Raw genomic sequence first — 24,734 nt, 5'->3', positions numbered from 1 at the left:
AAAAAATCAATTTAACATCACTATTTATCTAACTAACTTTCTATTTCGATATACTGGGTTTTAAGGGGTAATAAGTCCATTGTGCAGATATTTTTACTATTGCAATGTGCACTTGCTAATTTATTTATCTGCAATAATACTACTTATTAAAGACATGTGCCCTATGATTTCAATTTCTGTATTTCTTTCATTGTGGAAATGTATTTTTACTTAAAATGTGACTACCCTAATTAATGTTTTATTGTACAGTCCCATCTAATTTTTTTATTGCTTATGAGTCACAGAATCTTTTTAGTTGGAAGAGAACTACAACTGTCAGGCTTGGTGCTGTGGCTGCTTCCCTGGGGAGCCTGTGCCAGTGCCCAACCACGCTCTGGGTGAAAAATCTTTTTCTAATATTCCACCTAAACATCCCCCAAGTTATCTTCATGCCACTCATGAAACTGTGTAAAGGGTTCTGGTAGAGACCTTATATTGGAAATTCTTTATTTTTCTTCCTATTGGCCCTTCCTTCATTTTGCCTTGTTCGTTCTAAATCTATCCATAAAAAAAGGCTTATTACACAAATTTTGAAATACTATCATATTTCTTATTCTTAATTTTCATTTCTCTCGCAGTAAAGGTAGGACTAAAGATAAGCCTTTGTTATGATCTTTCCCATTTGCCTCAGGGACTCTGGGATTCCTAGGTAAATCTTACTAGCAAGACCAAAGCAAAGAAGACATTGAATAGCTCAGTGTTACAGATGTTTTATGTCACAAGGTTTGTTGCCGCATTCAGTAAAGAGCCATCATTTTCCTTAGCTGCCTTCCTGCTGCTGCTGTATTTGTGGAAGCCCTTCTTACTGCCCTTTACACACCTTGCCAGATTCACCTTCAAACAGAGTTTGGCTTTCCTAATCTTACTTCTGCATGCTTGGACAGTGACCTTATATTACTCCTGGGTCTTCTGTCCCTGGTTTACTCTCCTGTGTGCTTCCTTATCATGTTTGCCAAGAGTCTCCTTCTCATCCACACTTGCCTTGGCCCATTTTGCTTGATTTCCTGCACATCAGGATAGATTGCTCTTGAGCTTAGAAGATCTGATTCCTGAAAACCCCCTAGGTCTTCCAGACTACCTTTCATAGGATTCTTCCAAGATTTCTGAAAAGGACAAAGTGTTCTCCTGCAGGTCAGGACAGTGTTCTCCTGCAGCTTTTTCCCTTGTTCCCTCCATTAGAACCTCGAACGCCATCATCTCATGGTCACTGCAGCTAAAGCATTTCCTAGCATTCAGATCCCCAACCTGTCTTTCACTTTTTGTAAGTACAAGGTACAGCACAGCATCAACCTTCATCAGCTCCTCAATCATCTGGAAAATTGCTGGGAAATTGTGATCAATGCACTCCAGAAACTTACTGGATTGCTTTTGCTCTGCTGTGTTGTCTCCAGCAGATATCGTGGTGGTAAAGCCTCCTTTGGAAGACCAGGGACTACAAACATGAGGCTTCTTCTAGTAGTCTGAAGAAGGCCTCATTTACTTTATTCCTGATCAGTGTCTCTAGCAAAATCCCACAACAATATTGCTTTTGTCTATCTACTGGCTATCTCCCTCCTAAACTCTCAGCTGGCTCATCATCCATCCCTAGGTAGAGCTCCAGGTATCCCTGCTGTGTTCTCTCACACAAGCAAATTTCTTGCTGCCCTAATGTTGACCTTATTCAAGATTCTGTTTCCACCCATTTGCAGCACTCAGTCATGTGAGGCATCGCATCGCTGATCTCAATACCATCTTAGCTCAGCAATTAGGGATGCAGATTTCAGAGAGGCACTCAGCTATGCCCATGCAAAATGTGACATTGTGTCCTCTGCCACTATGTAAAATGGAAAGATATAGGGGTTTGGTGTCATTTCCATTCAAGGCTATGAATAAAACAGTTATGGACCTTAGGTGACACTGAACCTCTAGCATTAAAATAGGAGACTCTCATGACATCAAACCTTTACACTGAAGAACTGCCAGTGCTCATGCAGCTGCACTTATGGGAGGATACTTCAAGTGAAAAGTACTTGCCCACATGAAACTTCATGATTCTGCCTTTATACAACAGATACACATTTTCCACTAAAGGAAACCTGTTTCAGGACACTATAATAGGATCTGTGCTATCTTCCATTTGTAGCATTAACCAAATATATTACAAATTGCAGAGAAAAAATGAATAGAGTGAAAATTAAAGCAGAGGGCACATTAAAAATAAGACAAACAAACAATACTTTACTGACTTCTACAGGTAGTAGAAATTATTCTGAATTTTAATTGACAAGATAGAAATAGAAATAGCAATAACTATTCTTGTATAGAAAATTAAGCAAGAATAGCTAACCTATTACTATGCAAATTTATGTCATTAGGCAGTTAACAATTGCATTTTTGCAGATGCCAATGGACTTGAATGACAATTATTATTCAAAATTATAAGCAGCTTTTCACTGTATCTTTTTTTAGAAAAACAAGATCACGCAATAATTTGTTTCAAGCATTTCCCTTTGTCCTGTTTTGACACTAACTATTTTGACTTTGTATAATAAAATATGTTTCTATGGTATAATAAATTATATTTTCAACAAATATCACTGTAGAATAAGAGTTGTCATATTCACCATGTCTCTTCCTATGTTTTCAAATCTATTTATACTCGCATATATAACATTCATAATACGCAAAAATGACCCAGGAGTCAGTAGTGATAAGCAGATTCTATTCAGTTTTAATAAAGGAAAAGCACACAGAAGATACTGGAAAAATCTTTATATCTTTTCCTGTTACTTTTACTTAAGGAAAAAAAGATCAAGAAAGTTGCCATGCCACCCTTTCTATCTTCTGGTTTCAGTAACATAAACCTACTAAACAATTAAAAGAACACTCATGGTTTCTAATTTATTTTTTATCAGTACTGATTTAAAGACCTTTATCTGGATTTTTGCTCCTAATCAACAAGTTTTCTATCTCATCAGAAAAATAAAGAACTGCTTTCAAGAACAAGCAGTGTTTTTAATATGAAACTTAATAAGCAATGAAGAACTTAAATGATGCATTAATTGTTAATGGTAGTAAACTGTGCTAGAACAAACAATCTCCCTCCTAAATCCACAGGCCTGGCTACATACCTAGTCCTTCTCAAAATATCCTAGCCTAAATAAGAACATCATAAATACCTCATGATTAAAAGGCATGCAATTATCCAAATGTAATATATTCAGGAATCACCTTTTCGGAAGCCACAAAGAAAACTCAACATAACAGAATTACATAAATGAGTAACTTCAAAGTCTGGAAAGTGATTAGAAGTCAGAAGGAATTTTGTGATGCATCTTAGTGAAAAATTATTTTCCATCCTCATGGATTCTTCAAAATACCTTATTTTCTACAGCAACCTATCTCTCTGTGTATTTCTAATTGAAACTCACCAGTGACACTACCATTGTCTCAGGTGACACTTGTTAAAAGTCTGTGACAGGCATAAGGTTTTGGTGGACAGTAGCGGCCTCAGTAATAATTCACAGATGTTTTTGACAAAAATCAGGTAGTTTATTTATATAGTTGATAGTATCATGATAAATTAAACACACAGATCTATTTCTTTCAGAGCTACAGGGCAAGAATTTTCAAAAGCTTTGAACCACTGACAATGCTTAACGTATCTTTTGGAGTACCATTTAACCTGGTCATTGAATTCTTCCTGAAAAATAACGTGGAGCTGACAGAAATTCATAGACTTAACTTCCCACAATCTTCTGGACTGCTAGTGGTCTGCAGTGTCTTATCTGAAAAACAGATTTTAATGCAGAGCTTCTAAAACTCATCACATATGGCCGCAAGACTTGTCAAGCTGCCTTTGTCACACTTGCAAGCAGTAAATCTGCAACTTAACACTTAGGTCATCCACAAGAGGCCACCTGGCTTAGGATGTAACTATCTACCTATTACCTCATTTAAACAAAATTTTAGGCAGGAGAAGTTGTTCATCTGGAATTACATTTGATTCTTTTTTTTTGTTTTAATGATTCAATGCAAATTCATAATATCAGAAGAAGACTAATTCTAAATAGTAGCACTTGCTACCATTAAACAGCTGTAATTACCAATACTGTCAACACTGTGTAGCTGTGCAAGCCTGCAGACATAAACTGAACATCTCATGTACTCATAATCATTTAGAAGATATTAAATTGGTGTTTCTGGTCTACATAAGTTCATTGCAAACACCTGAGTACACATATACAGACAAACTACTATATAAATGCAAGCATACAGGAAAAAATTAGCATAGTGCATAGAAACATTGCACACAAATATTTAGAAGGCTCCCTAATTGAAGAATTATGGGGTTTTACACACATAACTTGGTATGGCATCCATTTCCAGAAATTTCCTCAGCTGTTCATAAAGGCAGCTGACAAGGTATATGTCAAAAATCAAATGAATTTGACCAGAAAATATAGAGGAAAATAGTACATAAAAGTCATTTGACAATAATATGAAACATCTGGAACAAAACACTTTTTGAAGTGCACAGCACATCAATATACTATTTTCAATTAAAGTAAGAAACAAAATTTCATTTATAAGGCATAAGATTATATTAACTATAATATCCTTAGAGTTGAAAAGGCAGTTATTACAGAAATGAAGAGCATAAATAAATGAAGAAGAGGCAGAACATAAAAACAGTGCACCATCACTGAATTACTCTGTGATTTTGTTAACGAAACTACGCATAGAAATGGGCCCTGATTGTACAAAAACTGCAAAAGAAAACGATTCTCAATTCTTCATTTAATCAGCTGACAGAGAAATAACGTTTAAAATCATCAGTCATAATTCAGTTATCCTGCCAGGTCACTTTACCTTATTTGTGCATTTTTATTCATACATGCATGCACATATAAATGTAGAAGCAATATATACACATATATATGCAAATAAGCTACACCAGAAGATGAAAGAGAAACAATCTGTACAAATACAGAGGTACAAAAACTCAGGCTGAAATAAACTCTTTAAAGTCTAAAATGAAAATCTGGAAAAATCACCCCAATCCAGATGAAGAATACATGCTAATAAATTCTGTAACTTCTCAGATGTATTTGTCCAAAGCATGCTATAAACACTATTTCACCCAGGAAAAAAAATACTTGGACAAGCTTAATTCTCAAGGTACTATGTCTCAGAGAGACCTCTAAAGAAAATACTGTTTTATTAAATCTTATCTCAAGACATGGCTATAAAAGCATTGTCAACAGCTCCAGTAACTAAGCTTATTAAACTTTTATCTTCACACGGCTTCTGCAGCCAAATAACAGCTGGAAAACTGATAATAAAGAAATTTAATCCATCATTTTTACAGATGAAATTAATACCTGTCAAATTCACTGCTGACGATTTAATGTAATAGATTTAAATTAACTGCTCTGTTTCTTTTTTAGTTTAAGATAGCTCAGAAAAACAAGATGACGCTTCTTAGTGCTGCAAAGTTCAAGTCAATTATTGTACACAGAGAACAATTACAGACAAAGTGAATGCTTTGCAATATGCATCACGGAATCAGTTCTGACTATATAAGTTTAAGTACAGTTTGTTTCTGATCTGAGACAAAAAAAAACGTGATTTGAAAAAGTAAAGTATTAAAAATCCGTGGAAGGTGACACCTAGAAATTATTCAAAAAAAGATTTAAAAATGTATTATTGCACCTCAAAATTATTTCTAATGAACTAAATGTGGACCAGTAGTGTAAGACAAGATTTTAATTAAGAACATAAATTCTAATTATTAAAGCAATCTTGATCTTCAGAAAACTGCACAGTAACCACCCAATGCATAGACTAATTAAAAATGTTACAACTATACATGGCTCTATTCTGCAAATTAATTGAATTTTAAAAGATAGAAGGTAAAAGTTTGTGACAGGTAAATCAGATGCAGTTGAGAAAATACTGCAAAAGCAGAAGAGAACACAATCCAGCCAAGCCTAAAAAACTAGCTCAAATGAGAAGAGGTAAAGCTCAGAAACTAACAATGTACTTGAAAAAGCACTTCAAAAGGTTAAAAAAACTGAACTGAAATAAGCACTAAATGGACAGTTTGAAATCAGCACTTGCAGTGCATCAACAAGAACAGATGGTTTATATAAAGCTGTTCATTGTTACTTTTCATCCACATTTTTCATCCCAGTAGTAAGATTTCTAACATGTTAATTCAAAAAAAAAAAAAAGGGTTGCTGTATCTCTACTGGTTTGCAGTTATTAGCTTTAGTTAGGGGAGTTGTTGCTAATTTTGTACAATAACTTCTACTGCATTCCCTTTGTGATGTTGTGTTAAAGCTTTCAATACCATATAGTATTTCAAAAATCCAATCCAGTTCTTTGCAACAGACAACTTGGCAACTTTGAAAACACTGGAAAAGCTGTTCCTTGCATAGTGAAACCACTTCTTCTAAAGCCATGATGTCTCCTCAGCATTTATGGACTGACATCTTGAACCATAAACAGCAAGGGCAATGAGAACTACAGAAAGGTGTCAGAACTTCCACAGGACAGCCAGTTTTTGCTAGGAACTGAAAACACCAAGCTCAGTGGGAAAATGAACTTTCAAGGAATCACAGAAAAAGCTGAGCCAGAAAGGACACTCATGGATTATCAACTCCAACTCCCAGAGTTTCCCTGAGTACCAGATCTTGTGAAAGAAAAGATACTGGCATGCCAGACTTATACAGAAAACTCTCAAAAGCAAAGGGGAAACAGGAATTATTGTCTTAAAAAGGGAAAGAGGTTTTAGAAGATAAGAGAATGCCAAAGGCACTCCAAGTTAAAAACTGTCATAAATGGAAAAGGAGCAAAGTGCATTGGATATGGAACCAGGACTGAAGATACCTGTGACTGAAGACCAGTAACAGAGTCTTGAAAGTTAGCAAAAAGCATATGGAAAATATGATGCAGAGAGGAAATGTAAGAGACTTGCTGAAAGAACACCAAGGGCAAAGAAAACAGGACTTCTTTTGAAGGTGTAAGTAATATCAAAGAGAATCACTTATAAGAAAAAATTAACAAGAAAACAAAAACAAAAGAGGAGAAACAAAAGGAGAAACAAAAGAGGTGTGTAGTCTGGGGAGAGTGGCAAAAGAAGAGTTTTATGACTGCAGTTTGAGGAAGAACCTCCTTTCAAGGACTTCAGCAACAACACTTCTAACAGATAATACAAGAAATTGATGGGATTTTTTGCTTGAGTGAATTTCAGCCAAAAAAAAAAAAAAAAAGATAGCAAAGAGCAAGGTTCTGACAAACTCATAACAGCAAAAATATTCAAGAGGTGATGGGGACAATGAAGAAATGTGAGACCATCTCCTGGTAACCAAGCTAAAGAGATAAACCAGCAAAAGGTCAGTAACACCAGGAGACTTAATGGGTGTGAATTTCGGAGTCAGAGTGAAAAATAGTTAACTCCTTAGGGTACTAACTTAAACAACTGAACCTTGACAAAGAGAGTAGCAATTCAATATATTAGATAAAGGAATTGAACATGAAATCAAAATTTACACACAATATGTTTCAGAGGAATAACTAAAACCTTAAATATACTATGTTATTTCTCAAAGCTCCTAAGAATACTGGTATTTCTCAAATCATAACATGACAAGGGTGTCATGTTAATGTCATAAATTGTTAAGATAAATGCAGCATGATATGTATTGACCTAAACTGGTTATTGGAAGGAAAAGATTAAAAGAAGAAAGGTTTAGGGGATGGTAGATTTGCTTAAGTGATCTTGCAGCTGGGATTGCCTAGGCCTGGGGATTAACAGTATGGGAAATCCCATATATTATGTCAACTGCTGTTTATGCTTCTCTGATTGGAGAAGTAGAATATCTGTGTTGAGATAACATAGGTGTACACAGAGACTTGGAGGCACTTTCATGGACAAGCCTGGGATCGCTGTCCTGAGAGAGATCCAAGCTCAGGAATGATAAAAAGCACAGGGAGACCACAGCACGGTGGTACAGTGTGTGGGCCCCTGGTAAATGGGTGCCAACAGCAGCCCCACTGCCCATCAGGACGGGCTGAGCCTGGCAGGGCCTGGGCTGCCCCTCCTGTGTCTCTGCTACCCAGGTGCTGCTTCAGGGTCCTCCAGTTAACAAGGTAATGAAAAAAATCAACTCTTTTCATTTCAGCCTGGGCTGGTGGTTGTTCTGGCCACCCGCCTCTGTTGACACACGCCTGGCCAGTAATATAACATTTTGGTTTATTATATAAATGATGCTGACATGTGCAGTCTTCAGTCACTGTCTTTGCTGATCTCATGAGGTTCTCCACAGGCTTTCTCAGAAAGGTGCTACTTGCACTCCAGAACTTGTTGCCATTAGATGCCCTTCTCACAGGGCTGTAAAATGTGAATTTTTTTTTTAGCTTTGTATCTGAAATAATCCTTTTGGTTGATGTGGCCCACTACTGGCAACTGTCTGAAAAAAGACAGCTGCAATAAGACTGAGGGAATGATAATTTTCAGCCACTTAGCCTTCACCTAGTCTTAAGTGAAGAGTACCCTCGGAAGAGAAATGCCAGAAAAATATTCCACCTGCAACTGAGCATGGAATCATATTTTCTGACAAACTGCGCACAATTTTTTTCTTTCTTCATTTAAAGAATCTTTGGTTTATTAAGAGGTAGAAATAAAACTCTGAAAGTGCAAATTAGTCCAGGAAGATCTAACATTTTTTTAGATTGTATCACAACATAGCAAATTCAAAGTATGACATGAAAACAAATATTCACCAACTATATCAAGCATGGAAGGACAGTCCTGGAAAAGCAACACTAGAGGGTCTCACTTAAAGCTGTCTTAGGAGGGAGTATCTGCCAGAGAAAACTTCCAATAGATTTCTACATTGTTAGCAATCCTTCCAAATGAGCACACTGATTTAAAAAGTACTTGGAAACCTTTGGGACATTTTCTGATCTTCTTTAGTCACAACAGGAAGCTTCTATAACAAAAACCCCAAAAAAGTCAGTAGGGCAAGCCATCTATCAAACTTCCTCAAGTTAAACAAGAGGAGAATTGTGCTATAAGACAAATGTTATTTTTTCAATAGCATTTGGTAATTCAAAGTGAAGCCTACAAATGAGATATCTCATTAGTTTGAGCAGATGGATCAAAATTAAAGACTGAATCACCAATTCTTGATTTCCCAATAGCCAGGAAGAGCTTGAAGTCTTGCAGAGGATGAATGTTGAAAAATCAACCTAAAAGGCTTCTCTCCATCTGTCAAAACACATGCCTATAGAATGCAACTACTCCTACCAACCTTAGCCTTCAAAAAATGAAAATACACATACATCTAATAAAAACACATGGACGTGTAACTGTAGCCAAACCTCACCCTGCAACCTACAATATGACAGTGACACATCAGCTTGAATTCCATAAGAGAAAAATATTTAGTTCTGCTACGGCAGAATTCTTTGAGAATGAGTTAACAGAACAGTAGATAAACAATGCTGAATTTAATTCATTAAGACATTCCAAAGACTCTGGTCAAGAATCTTGAAAGAGAAAACATTGTGAAAGCTTGATGGCCACAGGAAGATCTACACTAACTCAAGCAACTTCAGTGAGGGAAAATATTTTTCTCTGGTTCTGGTATTTCTTTCTTGCATTTCAGTATAAAACAGAACAGAGGTTTTAGGCTCTCTAGAGCATTGCTAATGAGTTCTGTGTCTGTCACACATTATTGTCTGAATAGATATAAAATCTCAACCATGTCCTGAATGTCATACAGATACACAACAGCTATGGAAATTTTTTCTTAAGTATTTGGAGGAAAGAGATGAATACATCTTTTTAAGAAATGTATTTGGAAGCAACTGCGGCTTTGTTAAAAAGCATATAAAGTTTGCACATATATAATTTTAATAAATACAAGTTTTTTGGATAACACAAGCTAAGAAAGGTAACAGAGCATGATGATAACAGCCTATGGTGAACGTGGACACAAAGTAATGGGTTTCTGGAAACTTAGAAAATCAAGGGGCATTCTTAAATTGTGAAAAGACACTGAAGAAAACCTTTCTAGTGTAATATTAATCATATTTGCTCATAATATTCATCTTCCACTATGGGGCAGGCATTTCAATGTAGATATATCTACATGACCTCTTTTTTTGCCACTTTTTAAACATCTGCAGTTGGTCTAATGATTAGACAGATCATTTATCTTAGCACACTTATTAAAAGGAAAACTCCTATTTTTCATGTGGCACAGTACTACATATTATAATTAGACAATGAGCTGATGTGCTTGATTTTTCATTGTCAAAGCCTGTATACTGGTACTTGAATATAATTCATTTCAGGTCATGATACTTTGTTTAATAAATATCAAGACCAACATGAATTAAATAGTCTGAAGAAAAGTTCAATGTAACTGGTTGCTATTTAGATGTTCTAAATGAGAGTTCTGCAACATAGCAGAATGAACACTTTCAAACAAAGAAAATTTACAATCATAAGAATCAAATTAACCAAAGCATTCTGAAATCAAACCAACATTTATATAGCAAGGGAAACCACACTTCTGTGTCCAAAATTACACTTCTATGGCTGTTGGCTTGAAATACAATTTTCAGCAACTGAGATCAGCAGCAGTGCCCTTTACTGAAACAGTAACATTAAGTAGACTACAGTTCTTCTCTTCACCTCTTAAAACTGTAGCTCATGCCTTAAAACAAAACACTCATGCATTCAGCTGCTAGCACAGGAACTAAAAATATTCTCAAGAAAAGCTACAAAAACATCTCCTACTAGACCTGAACAACTTACTGTACTTGAATCTTTTCAAATAATATCATATATGTTTGCTTTTTCCCTCAGTGTGAAGAAAAGAGAGGAAGAAAGGTACAGTAAATATGCCAAAACATCATATAGATTCCCTGCTGGGAATCCAAGATACATTACTTAGATACTAGTGATTTAAAGACTCTGCCACTTGCACTTCAGCAAGTGAAAATAAACAAAATCAGAAAAGAAATGAAAGATAAGAAACTAAATGTACTTCAGCGTTACGAATGTGGTAATGTTTGCGCATAATTGACAATGAGGAGAAAACAAACAAAAGTTCCCTTGGCACTGCTAAAAAATTTCATTAACAGTCTTCGCTCAGGAAAATAACAGTATTTCCATACATAATCTGCATGAAAGTTTTCTGAATGTAACAACAATAACTGGTATCAACAAGAGAAGATAAGTGGAAGAATGGAGCAAGAATAAAGCAAGGCAGTGGGGGCAGGAGGACTAGGAGGCTGTTGCTGAAATGTTTTTTCTGTTCCCAAGTCATAATGCAACTGTTCATCTTTCAAAAAATGCAATGAATTTTTTCATGGAAAGGAAAAATTGTGCAATTCTTAGTGTGGACTGTACAGGACAGAGTTTCCCTCCTTTATATATATGGTATTTACTGAAAAGCCTCTTCAAGCATCATAGAGCACTAGCATTTGTTCTTGAAGAGGTGCCATACCTGCTTTACGTGCAAAGTTCTAACAAAAATGAGACATTGTGTGAGAGTAATTCAGGACCACAATCATAACAGAATGAGAAACTATTCAGGCAAATGAGTTAGGCCCATGTTCTTAGTTGAGGGGAACGTCAGACTTGAAAATTGACTGCAAAAGTCTCTATTGTAAAGCAAAATAAAGGATTACTTCCCTTAAAAAGAAAACAAAACACAAGCCCCAGGATATTTCAAATGACTTATGCTGAGCCCTTACACACCATGTCTTGATTGCTGCATAATTCTTATCCCTCATCTCTAACACAAAAGACTAGAATTTGAAAGATATAGGAAAGGCTAAGAATCATAATAAGGTCCTTCATTTTTGCTTTTTCGTGTAGCTGTTGTAAGGTCTCTAAAGTACTGACCTTCTTTGCCTTGTAATTTTAAAAAAGTGACATAAATACACGTTAGTTACTTTATGGATATATATAGTCCTGGGAATTTTGACCTCTGTTAGAAGCTGTTTAGTCAGTTTACATTTCCTTGCATGCTGTTTCTATGAAGTGTTTGTAAGTTTAGAGGCTGCCTCTGAAGCGACATATCATAGAATAATTCCTAATACATCACTGTGATGACTTAATTTCTTTATGCATGTTCTGAATGGAAACTAAACTAAAAAAAAAAAATACCTGGTGTCCAGCCATTATTTGCTTCAGCACACTTTCATAACATACTTCATCCATATGATTCAGCTGCTGCACCTGAAAAACAAACATTACAGTTCATATTAAAATAATCTCCATTTTTACAGATTATCCACTATGTATCAAGAAATTTAGAATGACCCATGAAAGATAAATTTAATTATGCAATTAAATTTACAGTATATCAATGCCCATTCCAACAATAGCATTTTGCTTTTAAATTCAGAAATAAAACATGAAAATACATAGATAAAATGTGAGTAAGGGTAGTTATAATAGAAAATTTATTATGCCACTTTGCTGGTGTTTTTTAATGACCAAAGAGAAGTGACCCAGTTCTTTAATTTATCTGTTTCATATTAAAGAAATATTCCTTAATATTATTCATATCTTACATTTACAAGATATTGAAGAAATATCAATTTAATATATCTTATCTAGAATTAGGCCTTTCTATTTGGTATACAAAAATAGTTTTTACATTGCATACATATATATATTTTTTATCTCCAGGAAATTACTGATAGTTTTTTTTGCCATAGAGAACAGAGATTTCTTCATAGTCGGGTCATGCACAGAGAACATTGAGAGCACCATGTAGAGAGTTTCCACTTATAGATAAATAAAATGTTTAAGAAAGATTCCAGTCAAAATAAAGAGTATTATTCAACCCAATTTAAGGATTTTTTTTCTATTTCCTTAATGCATTAAAATATAAATAGCATGTATCTGCCTGAATGCATCTCAGTATTAAGGTTGTGACAAATCAAAATAAATAAATAAAGTCCAGTATCATAGCAATCATTCCATTCTTCATTTGTGCATTTGTGTCTTATAACCAAATTGTTTTAGCACAAAGGAATGTTCTACAAAAGGAAAGCATGTGCAAATTTCAGAATGGAAATTTAGTACTTGGAGTTAATTAGAATAGATGAAAGTTGAAAAACACAACTTTAAAACAGCTTCAGAGGAAAGAGAAAATTTGTATTTGAAACTGTACAAATATAGTAATAAAATGATGAGAAAATATGGGCATGTGTGCTAGAGACAAGCACCCGGACTAATCATTCTTGAAATAAGCAGTTAGTATTTTATCAAATATATTTCTTCCAATAACAATTATTATTAAAGAGAAATCATTAAGGAGAAACTTACAAGAGCAGTACATAGGCACATGGACATATATATATGTACACATACTACAAAACTAACTTTACATATTCTTTGCATTATTCCTAAAGAGTAAAACATAAACTTGCATAAAGAAAAGAAACTGCTTTAAAAGAAAAATATCTTACATTAACAGACCTTGACTGAAGAAGCCAAACCTTAGTCTTGGTGCCATATGCTCCAAGAATTTCAACATACAGAGTTTTAAGAGCTTTTCTGGATAACCTCTAGGCATAATAAATACATCATGCTGCCCTTGCCTTTGAAAGTTTGCCTACAGTTTGCATGTGACTCTGTAAATTGCTAACCAGCTCCAAATTTCGGGTGAGTATTTTTGGATGCAAGATTTCAGCAAACTGTGGCAAAGTATCTACCAAAGGTAACTAAGAGCCTTCTATCTCCTTGCAACTCATTAGTGTGCATATAGACATAGCACTGACTGCACTTGCTGATGGTTTGCAACAGCAGCTTTTGAGCCTGTGCTTTCTTACATTGCCTTCCTCCTCTCATGAACACCACAAGGATATTGATATTGGCAATAATTAGGCAGTTTTAGTATTAGCCCGAATAAAATCTTTTTTCAAAGACGCTTAACACTTATACATTTTGCTTGCTGTAAAGTGTATTATCTTGACTGTAAAATATATTTTGCTCTGTGAAATTGTAATGAAAATCTTCTGAAAAACAAAAGAACTCCTGGCTGTGGTATTACCAAAACAGTCTGTCAGGTATTCACCTTTCAGAATAACTATTATCTCCTAATATTTCCTCATCTCCTTATGCTTCTTCAAAAAATTACTGTTGTTTTAATAATTTCAAATTTTACAAGATTTACTTATATCTTTGATTTTTTTGAAACCTAAGTGCATTTTAAAGTGAGCATGAAGAAAAGATGTATCTTCTCTTTTCTTACTATATAGTGAAAGTAAATTAAATATTAGAATGAAATACCAGTGAAAGATGAGTTGAAAGTAACAGGAAGTAAGAGTGAAGGTAGTAAAAGCAATTAATGAAGACTAAAATATGCAAATCATGCTAAGCACCATATGGTAAAATATTCTTATGCATATAGATTTGAAACATCTCCCTACACTTGTAAAATAAGTTCCTCTCCTGTACTGCAGACGGAATGACTACTTAAATAACCTAGTAAGAAAGGCAAAACCTTTTTTTTTTTTACAAAAACTAAACAATATGCTATGACTGGTTAAGCTACAAAAATAACTTTCAATTGAAAATGTCTTGATTTTTATTAAGTCATAGATGAACATTATTTTTTGAGAAGTTAAACTACATAAACCTTAATTATAAGCTAATGAGAAGCATGGGAAATCTATGTAAAGTGTATAAAGTCTCGTATTTAAAAAACTACAATTTACATGTCAATTGTCACTGCACTAATGATTTTTAAAAAGAATATTATACCTGACCATTGTCTTAATGCTCCCCAAAATGAGGAACAGCACAAAGAGTAAAAAAGCTTATTAAGGGATTACTTTAAACACAGTTTCTGTCAAATATGTACATATGATAATTAATGGCTTAGCTTTCTAAGGTTTTCATCAGTAACTTTAGTATTAATGCATGCTCTGTTTATGTATATATATATATCTACATATGTATCTCTATATCTCTATCTCCATATTAAAAAAACATTAGTATTTTTCTTAGAGCATTCCTCAGGCATCCTTACAGCCAAACAAGATGCACAAGATGCATATGGAAACCTGAAATGAAAGAGGCAGAATAATCAGCTGCTAACGTGACTCTGCAGCTGAAGGTGGTGATTTCGTCTTCACCAAGAAAAATTTAGTAGTGAAGAGGCAATGCAAAGCGAAATAACTTTGTATCCAGCTGCAACAAGGCCTGCTTACAAGTATGGTAAATTGAAGAAAGAAGATACTTAAAGCACCTTTCAATTATGTACATCTTTATACCAAAGAAAATATGCTTCAAAAAACACCTGTAGTATAATAAACAAGTATCCCATACCCATATATATACGAAGCATGATAAAAATAAACAACAAACAGCAACCCGTTCTTTGGCATTCGTGATTCCTCACCTTATTGGTTGTCTTGATTCCTATAAAGGTTTGTCCCAGAGGTACAGGTCGGAAACGGCCATCAAAGTAGAATAATCCAATGTAGGGATTGACGTGTAGAAATGTAGCAACATCAAGATAATTGGGTAATGTAGCTGAAAGGCCCAAAATCCTAATCATGCTCTGTGTAGATTCAACCTATTAAAAAATTAGAAAAAGTGTAAGTTTTCCAAGTGTTGTAAGCCAAGGAATCAAGCACAGAGTTTTAAAACATCCCTTATAAAACATTAATGTGAAAGAAACAGTTAATACTTTCTATAAAAGATGAACAATACATGTGAATTAGTGATTATCCTGTATTGAAGAAACCAGTGCATTCTGCAATTCCATCAAATCTTGCTTATTCACCTTCCTATTTTATTGTACTTTTGCCCTCCAAAAGGTTAGCTGGTCATTAACTGACATGGAGGAACAATAGCAGAAAACTGGCTTTGTCAAGAAGGGATAGTCCAATTTATAGGCAAAACTGTGACACATGATCTGGTATCTTTTCTTCCTTAGTCCAAATCAGACCAGTATTCTGGAAAGAAAAAGGATTCTAATTTGTGATGCTCCTCCACCTTAGTTTTTTGCTTCCACTAGTCTCTTAGACAATGTATTCTAGTTCTCTGTAACTGGCATTTCCTTATAATTTCTTCTTATTTTTAAAAATCTTTAATTCCTCAAATGTTTGGTTTATATGCCTTCCCAAAAGGCATATAAATGGTGCTTTACAACTAAACATTTTGTTCCATACAAAAGCCTGCATATTATATGCATTTTCAGGTAATTTTCAAAATGAATGAAAGCACAGAGAAGACCTGAATGAACAAAGTACATAAGAATTTTCCCATTTCCTTCTGGAACATTAGGAGTTGTGTAGGCTGGCTCACAACTAGTATAATTATGTAAAACCAGAGTTCACAGTAATTTTATTATAAAGGCTTTTTAGACACTGTAACTGAAGCCATATATAACGTTCTCAACTAGTCTCAAATGGGTGAATGTCTCAAGATGAGTAAGGCTGGTAAATTCCACCTGGCTTAATCATATTAAAAAAATATGAAGTTTTCCTTAGAATACAGATTTTGATTTACTCAGCTGTTTTGAATTCAAGTGAAAGGAATGCAATTAAAATGATTAAATTAAAAGTTTTCAAAAAAGATGATTAAAAAGTAAACGCAGAGCATTCTCAAGGAAGACAAAATAACACCACACCATAACCCAGACCTGAAGAATAGGCAGCATACCAAAACATTAAACTAAATCTCAAAAGGAACCATGGCCCTAAACACCACAAACAACAAGCAAACATAGTAAACCACTACATTGCCTGGTAATAGACGTTCTCTGGCAAATTTTGGACACTAAAACTGTGGCTGCAAACAACTAAATGACACAGAAAATCTGCAGAGCAATTCTGCATTTGCACAACAGCAGTTTTCCAAAGGAAAGCCCCATGTACAATAAAATCTGATATGTACATGCAAACTGGGACAAATGAGAGATTTCATTTTCTGAAGTCTTCCATCTACAAGGAACAAACAGTGTTCAAGAGAACAAAGAAGCTTTCTCACTTCTTACACAACTTTTTAAGGCTGGATTATGTGATGACCTAAGGGCTAAAGTCATCATCAACCACAGAGTTTTGAGGTGTGTGAGGTTTTTTTGAGAGGTGGGAAGGTATGCAGGGTGGGTTGTTTCCTCTTTTGTCTGGATTTTTCTGGTTTTGGCATCGTCTGCTGGAGTACCACATCCTTCTGCACTGACCTTAGTGTCTGCAGGGCTGTTTCTCATGTTTTCTCCCTGACAACACTTCCTGCACAGTGTTTTTACCCTTTCTTAAACATGCTTGACCAGAGGTGCCACCACCACTGGACGGTCAGAGCCCGCTGTAAGTGGCCATGTCCAGCTCATTCAGCCACAGCTATCCCTCACCAAGGCCACACTGCAGCCCCTCAGCCAGCACCTGGGCATCAGTGGTGCAAAAATTTTAATTTACTTAGTGTTTATATGCCTTATTTTTAAGCTTCAACCCGTAAGCACAATTACCACTTGCTGTAGATTGTTCACAATTGCCTGATAATAAGTACAGCAATTTCAAAGTGCAACTGAGCTCCCATCTGGAAAATATTATTTGATTTTGCTAAATTCAATAACAATTTTTTTTTCAAATCTCCTAAGAGCCTGAAAGCACTAGTTTGAAAGTATGCTCAGTTCCATCTGAAGGCAAGAAAGCAGTTCAAGTATTTAAACAATTAACAAGAACACTGCCTAATAACCATGGACATACGCATTTTTACAGCAATTAAATGTAAGATTTTATTCAAAGATTTCTTTTAAAATAAAAGCAGTGCCTACAGAACAGTTACAATTTACTGAGAGTTGCCATTTTCAAAACCTTAGTAAAACAAAGAAACCACTTAATGTCACTGACCTGGCAGTTGACCCTGGAGCTAAGGAACTTATTGAAAATCCCGAATTAACACTCCAGATGATAACTAAAGCTGACAGTTAACACAAGCAAGTAATTAGGATTACTAATACATTTAGACCATATTTTTTAAACCCCTTCAACTAGACCAGGTTGTCCACAGCCCCAGCACTTCAAGGGATAGGACATCCACAACACTGGGAAACCTATTCCAGTGCGTCACCACCTTCACAGTCAAGATCACCTTCTGAATATCCAAACCTACTCTCAGTTTAATGCCATTCACCCCTGTCTTATCACTACATGCCCTTCTAAAAAGTCCTTCTTCAATTTTCTTGTAAGTGGCCTTCAAGTACTAAAAGGCAGTAGATGACCCAGGTGCCTTCATTTCTCCAGGCTGAACACTCCCAGCTCTCTCAGCCTTTCCCCAAGGGGAAGGTACTCTATCCTTCTAATCATCTTATTGAGACTCTAAATCATTCCAGCAATTTCCTCAAGTTCTTTCGAGGCCATGCAAACAAACAAAAAAAAAAATCCTTTTTTTTTTTTTTACCATCTACTTTTTTATTTGCTCACCAAAAATATATACAATTTATGTACATATATAAAACAATGACGATGCAAAAAGGGGTACACTTATACTAAAAGAAAAAATGTATCATAACAATCCTTCCAATTATTTTATGTCCAGATCAAATTCAAACTGTAAACTAAACACCTATGTATTTACTTTATGCATGATGATAGAGAATGAGGGGGTTTTATTCTTTTAATTATACATGACAATATAAAAATTGCAGTGACTAAAACTGTGGTAAATTTAAAAAATATAAAACCAAGACTACCTGAATATACAACCACAATACAATTTATTTTTTGCATTTTCTCTGTGATTATAATTCAGTTTCATCTATGTATCTATTATTCATCTATCCAAGCACTATGGAAACTTGATTTTCCATAATGTTTTTTAGAATTCAAACACATTTTAATAACAGAGTTCTCTGCATACATTTTTCAACTACTTTTCTGACTTCCCCTTGAAAAGCAAGCATTAACATCTTTTACTCTCAGGTGCTTCTAAAAGAACAGTAAGCCTTGAAAGTGTACAGATGCCTTTTGTAAATACATTCAAAAATTAGTATTTTTCAACTACTGGATCACTTACTATTTGATCTTAGAAATCCCAGCTAGAGATTATGCCTTCATATACAAGAAACCATGAACCCACAGCCTTTTCCTGAAATGGCAGTAGAAATTATTGATAACACATTTAGGATGACAAAGTTTTCTGGTTATATTGCATATTGGTGGCTGGTGGTAGGCAGCTAAGTGCGTTTTCTTTACTACTGAAACATAGCCTCTAGAATTTAATTCTTTATATGTGTTCAATTTATCCCAGTAAAATAATAAGTGTTGTTTGAAACTTACGAGGCTTTCCTTGAAAACCTCAACTGAGACAGTATTTGCACATCAGGTTCTTTAAAAGCTTTGCTAAGTTTTATTGGTTGGATGTTACACTGGAAGTGAGAAATAAAATTGCCATTGTTATATTTAATTGACATATCTAATTAGTATATCTAATTCAGAAACATTCTTGATGGCATGTGGAGAATTGACAGCATGTCCACCAGACACACTCACAGAACACGATTACCACACCATGAAATTCCACATATGCACAAAAAATAATCAAAATATAGCTATCCAGTATTGATTTCCACATAAGCATCATCTGCGTTTATGCTGTAAATGGATAAAGGATCAGGTATGGGAAGTGTCTCTCTGGATTATAAATTGATCACAGCAGGATCATTTTCTTCCTAATAGGTTTTAAGATTTGCATATCATCTCGTTACATTACAGCCGCCACTTGAGAGCATACAGACTGTGCATAGAGATACTCTTTTATCTGACTTCTAAAGTTCTTCCTGAACTTCGTGATCTTGGCAGCCTTCCCATTTCCATGTATTAAAATATCACATTCACAGAATGAATTACAATCAAGCTGGAAAGCATATCTCTCTGATTGTTCAACTTGAGCACAGAATTAAGTGAAGCAGACAAGTTTACACATTTTAATCTTTGAAGAATTGTCTTCTGGTTAGAAATTAATCTGATATTCAGATGACCCAGGATCACTTCAACACATGCTCTACAGCCGGTCTTTATGCCCTTCAGATGTACACTAAAGACAAGATACTCAGAAAATTAGACATGAGCATTCCTTAGTTTTTAGTGCAGATGTGCAAGAAGATGAATTCTTAACTTAGATTCCTGGGTCCTCTGTTGAGTGGTAGTAAAAATAAAGTACTACATATGGGATTCACATTAGTTATTAGTTGAACACTATCATATCCACAGAATGGCTCTGTCTCTCACTCTGGTACAGGACAAACAGAAATGGAAAAATAATTGAGTAGGGCTCAGAGCATTAAAGAAAAAAAAAAAGAATTAAATGTTTCAAAATTGCTAAGCAGGAAGTTTGTTAGAATGTTTCATCAGTGTTTATTTGTTTATTGCTATATTGTTTACTAGTAATGAAACAGTTAATTTGTCAGTAAGTCCACATAGGTACAATTGTCTAGTTTTAAGAACAGAAATGGAAAAAAACAGTGAAATTGCAAACCCAAAGTACATAGTAAAAATGCAATTACTAACACAGTTTTGAAGATTCTATATAGGACGTTATCTATAACTCACTCTGCACAGAATGCATTTGTTACTAGGCAACCATCTAGTTAAGTAATTTTATTAGTTTTACTCTGCATCCAATGAACCCTGAAAATACTGTGATCTCAGTCCTCCATTTAGAATATATTTAAAAATCTAGAGGTACTGAAAAAATGTAACCATGCAGAAAGCACTATTAGAAGCCATATTATTCTCCCTTAGCTAAATATTAGGTATGCATTACTTTGTCTTAAAAAATGACATTTTGCATATATCTGTTAAGAGATTTCTATACTTGGCACAGTGTCAGTTCTTCCTGACTGACAGAATGCCTTTTCATGCTATGTTTACTGTTTTGTTCCTAAACTAAGAAACAAAAATACCTCTGAACCTTTCTACAAATTAGTTTCACTGCTTTACTGTAATATGAAAGACCACAAAATGTATGACAATCATTATTACATTTGAAACTCCACAGTTGTATCACTAAAATGGAAAAACAGTCATCTATCAATAATAAAAAATGAGATGCAGAATGACTTCCTGACATCCCTTCCATGCACAGTAAGAAAAGCTTCTGAAGATTAATTCAAATGTCTGATAAAAAACACTTTCTAAACAATGGAGATTAGGTTTAATTTTTAAAAAGTAGTTTAAAAAAATAAATTTTACACAACTACAAGGTTGTGCAAAATATAACAAGATAGACTCATATAAGGCTCATTAGACATATGGCTGCACAACATACTGCCTAAAAATAACATCCCAGAGTAGTATTAAATGTATTAAATTTATCACAAGCTTATGAACTGACAGACTTTAGAAGAACATATAATCTAAAAGAAGCCATTAAAAAGGGATTCCTCTAATTGTTTTCTAAGCCCAACTCTATTCAATAATTTTATTGATGATATGCAGTACAAAACAAATGGTGACAAGAAAGGCAGGTGATTGGCAGAATTAATATAACTGATGTGTGTGTCAGCCATACAGATAAATCTAGGTTGATAGTCCCACTCAAACTAAATTTCTTTTCATTTAGCTCGTTCTGTAACAGGCCACAGCTGCAAAATGAGACACCATTCTCAGGAAACATTCTTATGGCAATGAGTTAATCCTGCAGCAACTATAAAGAGGTTTGTTTGAGAATTAAACGAACAGGCACCTGAATGCAAGCTCCAAAGAAGATGTGTTAGCAAATTAAGTATGTGCAGTTCTTAAAGGTATAAAAGGGATAGAACTGCAAAATTGAAGAGAATCCCTCTACCTCTGTATCTGCCAGAACCAAACTAACACAAATGTTCTATCTACATCCAGTTTTGCTGACGTTTTACAATTGTGAATATAGGAAAGTCCAGTGAAAAAAAAGCCCCACAATGCTATTGTTTCAAACAGAAAAATTATTGCAGAAGGGTTCAGTCACCTTTTTTGGTTTATCCTTTAATAAAAGGTGCTGAGTAACTTGATTAATTTATATAAGGAGTATCAAAGAGACAAAAGACTAATAGAAATTACTCAAGATGAGAGGTGAAGAACCAAATAAAAAGCCACTGTCATTCTAGTCCCAAAAGACCCAAATAGGAACTACCATGGGCTATCATTTGGCACAAGATATACATGGCTGCATATATGGCATATGCATATATATATACATATATGGCTGCTGGTTTTATGTCATTAGCTATCAGTCTTGATTTTTTTTAACTGTTTAAATTATCAAAAATCAAGAGTGGGATCCCAAGCATATAAAAAATTCTGATTTGATAACAATTAGACATCTGGCTTTGGGTGAGAAACACCTGAACTTGTTTGCCAAGGACCTTTAGTTAGAGGTAAAAGAGGGAATGAAAAGGACTGAAAAAGAAATAGCTAGAGGAAATAAGGCACTAAAGATACTGAAAATGCTAAGAAAACTAGACTACAGCTGAAAGGAAAAGCTCCTTAAATTAGGTAGCATGAGAAAAGAAAGGTCAGAAAGGAAATGTGAGAATTTCCAGGGGAAGAAGAACTCCAACATCTTGTGGTCACTGCAGTCAAAGCTGCCTTTGATCTTCACTTCCCCAACAAGGCCCTCCTTTTTTGATGAGTAAAAGGTACAGCACACACCTCTCCTTGCTGAGTCCTCTATTGCCTGGAGGAGGCATTTCTCATCCATTTACTCCAGGAATCTCCTGTATTCCTTGTATTGATGTGTTATCCCACCTCCAATAATAGTAATTTTGTTGATCTAATACAAAAACTTAAAGCAACTGAAACTTAAACTTGAAGAATGAGACAGTGCTTAGAATGATATTTGTATGTCTAAGATGGCAGCTTTGGTATCCCAAAATCTGAGAAAGCTTTAAATATGGGTTTTCTTTTTTTTTTATTTTATCATTCACATATTGAGAGTAGGTATCAAAACTTGTGTACAACTCAAGTATAGTATTCAGTATGCTTTTTTGTGAAAAAATACCCATAAGCAGCAAGGAAGTAATCAAAATCTCCGAATAATTATAACAAAATACTTCAGTGGCCTGTAAAAATTGTCATTTTTTTTCTTTCAAGCTAATAACCTTAGTATATTACAGTAGTGTGTAAAGTTTGATTAAAAAGTTTAAGCATTTCAGTTTTACATCTGCATTATGCTCTGGACTAAAACTTTAAACATCAAAGCTATAAATTGGATTCAAATAAGTTGTTTGATGTTATACCTACAGTATATAACAGAGCTCAGAGCAATTTTCCCACCAAAATGTTTAGCAAAGTCAATTTAAGTCACTTGCAAAAACATTCTCTAAAATTTGAAAAGTGCAAACATGCACAAATATGCCCTTCATTCTGCTATGAGTAAAACTGTCATCAATTCCAATATATATGCTCCTTCCAGGTTTAAATAAAACCCAATTCTAAAAAATGCCATAAGTTAAAATGAGCGTGTTAAAGTCTTACAGTAAGTGGTGTGACTCAGTGTTCATCTGGGGGAAAGTACATCAATCATTCAAGTATTTTGAGGTACAAATTAGGACAGGCCTGCTAATGCATCAGGATATTCCTGTTTTAAGAACACATTTGGATACCTGTATTTTTACCTCATATCAGTATGGATCTCAAAACATTTTTTTCTGGCACAGCACTAGGCCCAAGCATCTAGTTGAATACTAAGTCTTAAAAAAACAAAAAGCCCACCCCATCCACTCACTGTCTTTTTTTTTTTTTTGTACACCATCTAAACAAAACACCCCTCATACCTCCAACAAAACGAGATGCTTTTTCTCTAAGACAGACAAACCCTGCAAAATGTAAAAGGCCCTACACTGTTACAGCACAGGAATCATCACATTGTCTCACATACAAGCCAGGGAAGTGTGATCCAGATGGAACTACAGGTATATGCATTATTAGAGTCACTATTAGTGATTTATGGAAAAGGCTGAATAATATTCAAAGGAATTTATCACAGTTCTGTTCTAGAAGTGATACAAGAAATGACTGTTCCAGGTCAGATCAAAAATTACACTACTTGAATGCACTGTCTCCTGCAGGAGCCAAAAGTGACAGTACAAAAAGTGGGAAAATGTTAATGATATTTACCAGAATAGGTCTCAGTCACTACAGCCTCCAGTCTGATCTAGAGACTACTACTCTGCAATGGATTTTTCTCTGAATTACTTGTCCCTCTACTACAAATTAAGAAAAAATAGTTACTATTTTGGATGTCTTAAATCAGTACACAAACCAAGAAATTGATTTTAGCAATTACTGCAGTACTGGAATTGACATAAGGATATTTCAGATTAATACTGACCTTGGGTTTTGGGGTTTTTTTTGTTTTTCAAGAACTGAACAATTATTCTTACTTCCTGTGTGCATGAATAATGAACAAGTATGATACTTCTATAGATATCAATGAAAAGTAAGTTCTGTAACTACATTTAGAAAGGCTGGAGAGGAGATTGAAATCATTGAAGTCAAAAGGACATTCTCCAGGGACAGGCTGAATATCCTGGCTTTTTTTTTCATGCTCCAGGGACATTTATGAGTTTGTATCAAAATACATAAAATGAAATTATGAGTAAGGAACAAAACCAGGGAAATGCAACAATATATTTTTTTTCCTCACAAAGTAATATTAAAACATTAGCTGTGATTTTTTACACTTTGAGCAT

The 24,734-nt window shown here is 34.7% G+C and overlaps 1 protein-coding gene across 1 annotated transcript in view; it reads right to left on the bottom strand.

Moving 5' to 3' along the window:
* The window catches only part of ASCC3 (activating signal cointegrator 1 complex subunit 3), a 253,462-nt gene that overhangs the window by 133,057 nt on the left and 95,671 nt on the right, over positions 1-24,734 (bottom strand). The window contains exons 11-12 of the mRNA XM_083857723.1: positions 15,462-15,638; positions 12,212-12,283 (exon numbers count right to left, since the gene is read on the bottom strand). Of these exons, the coding sequence (XP_083713849.1) occupies positions 12,212-12,283; positions 15,462-15,638 (249 nt within the window). The remainder of the gene's footprint in view (positions 1-12,211; positions 12,284-15,461; positions 15,639-24,734) is intronic.

This window comes from Zosterops lateralis, assembly GCF_965231275.1.
Source record: "Zosterops lateralis genome assembly, chromosome: 3".
NCBI lineage: Eukaryota > Metazoa > Chordata > Aves > Passeriformes > Zosteropidae > Zosterops > Zosterops lateralis.
This window is presented reverse-complemented; position numbering and strand designations above follow the sequence as displayed.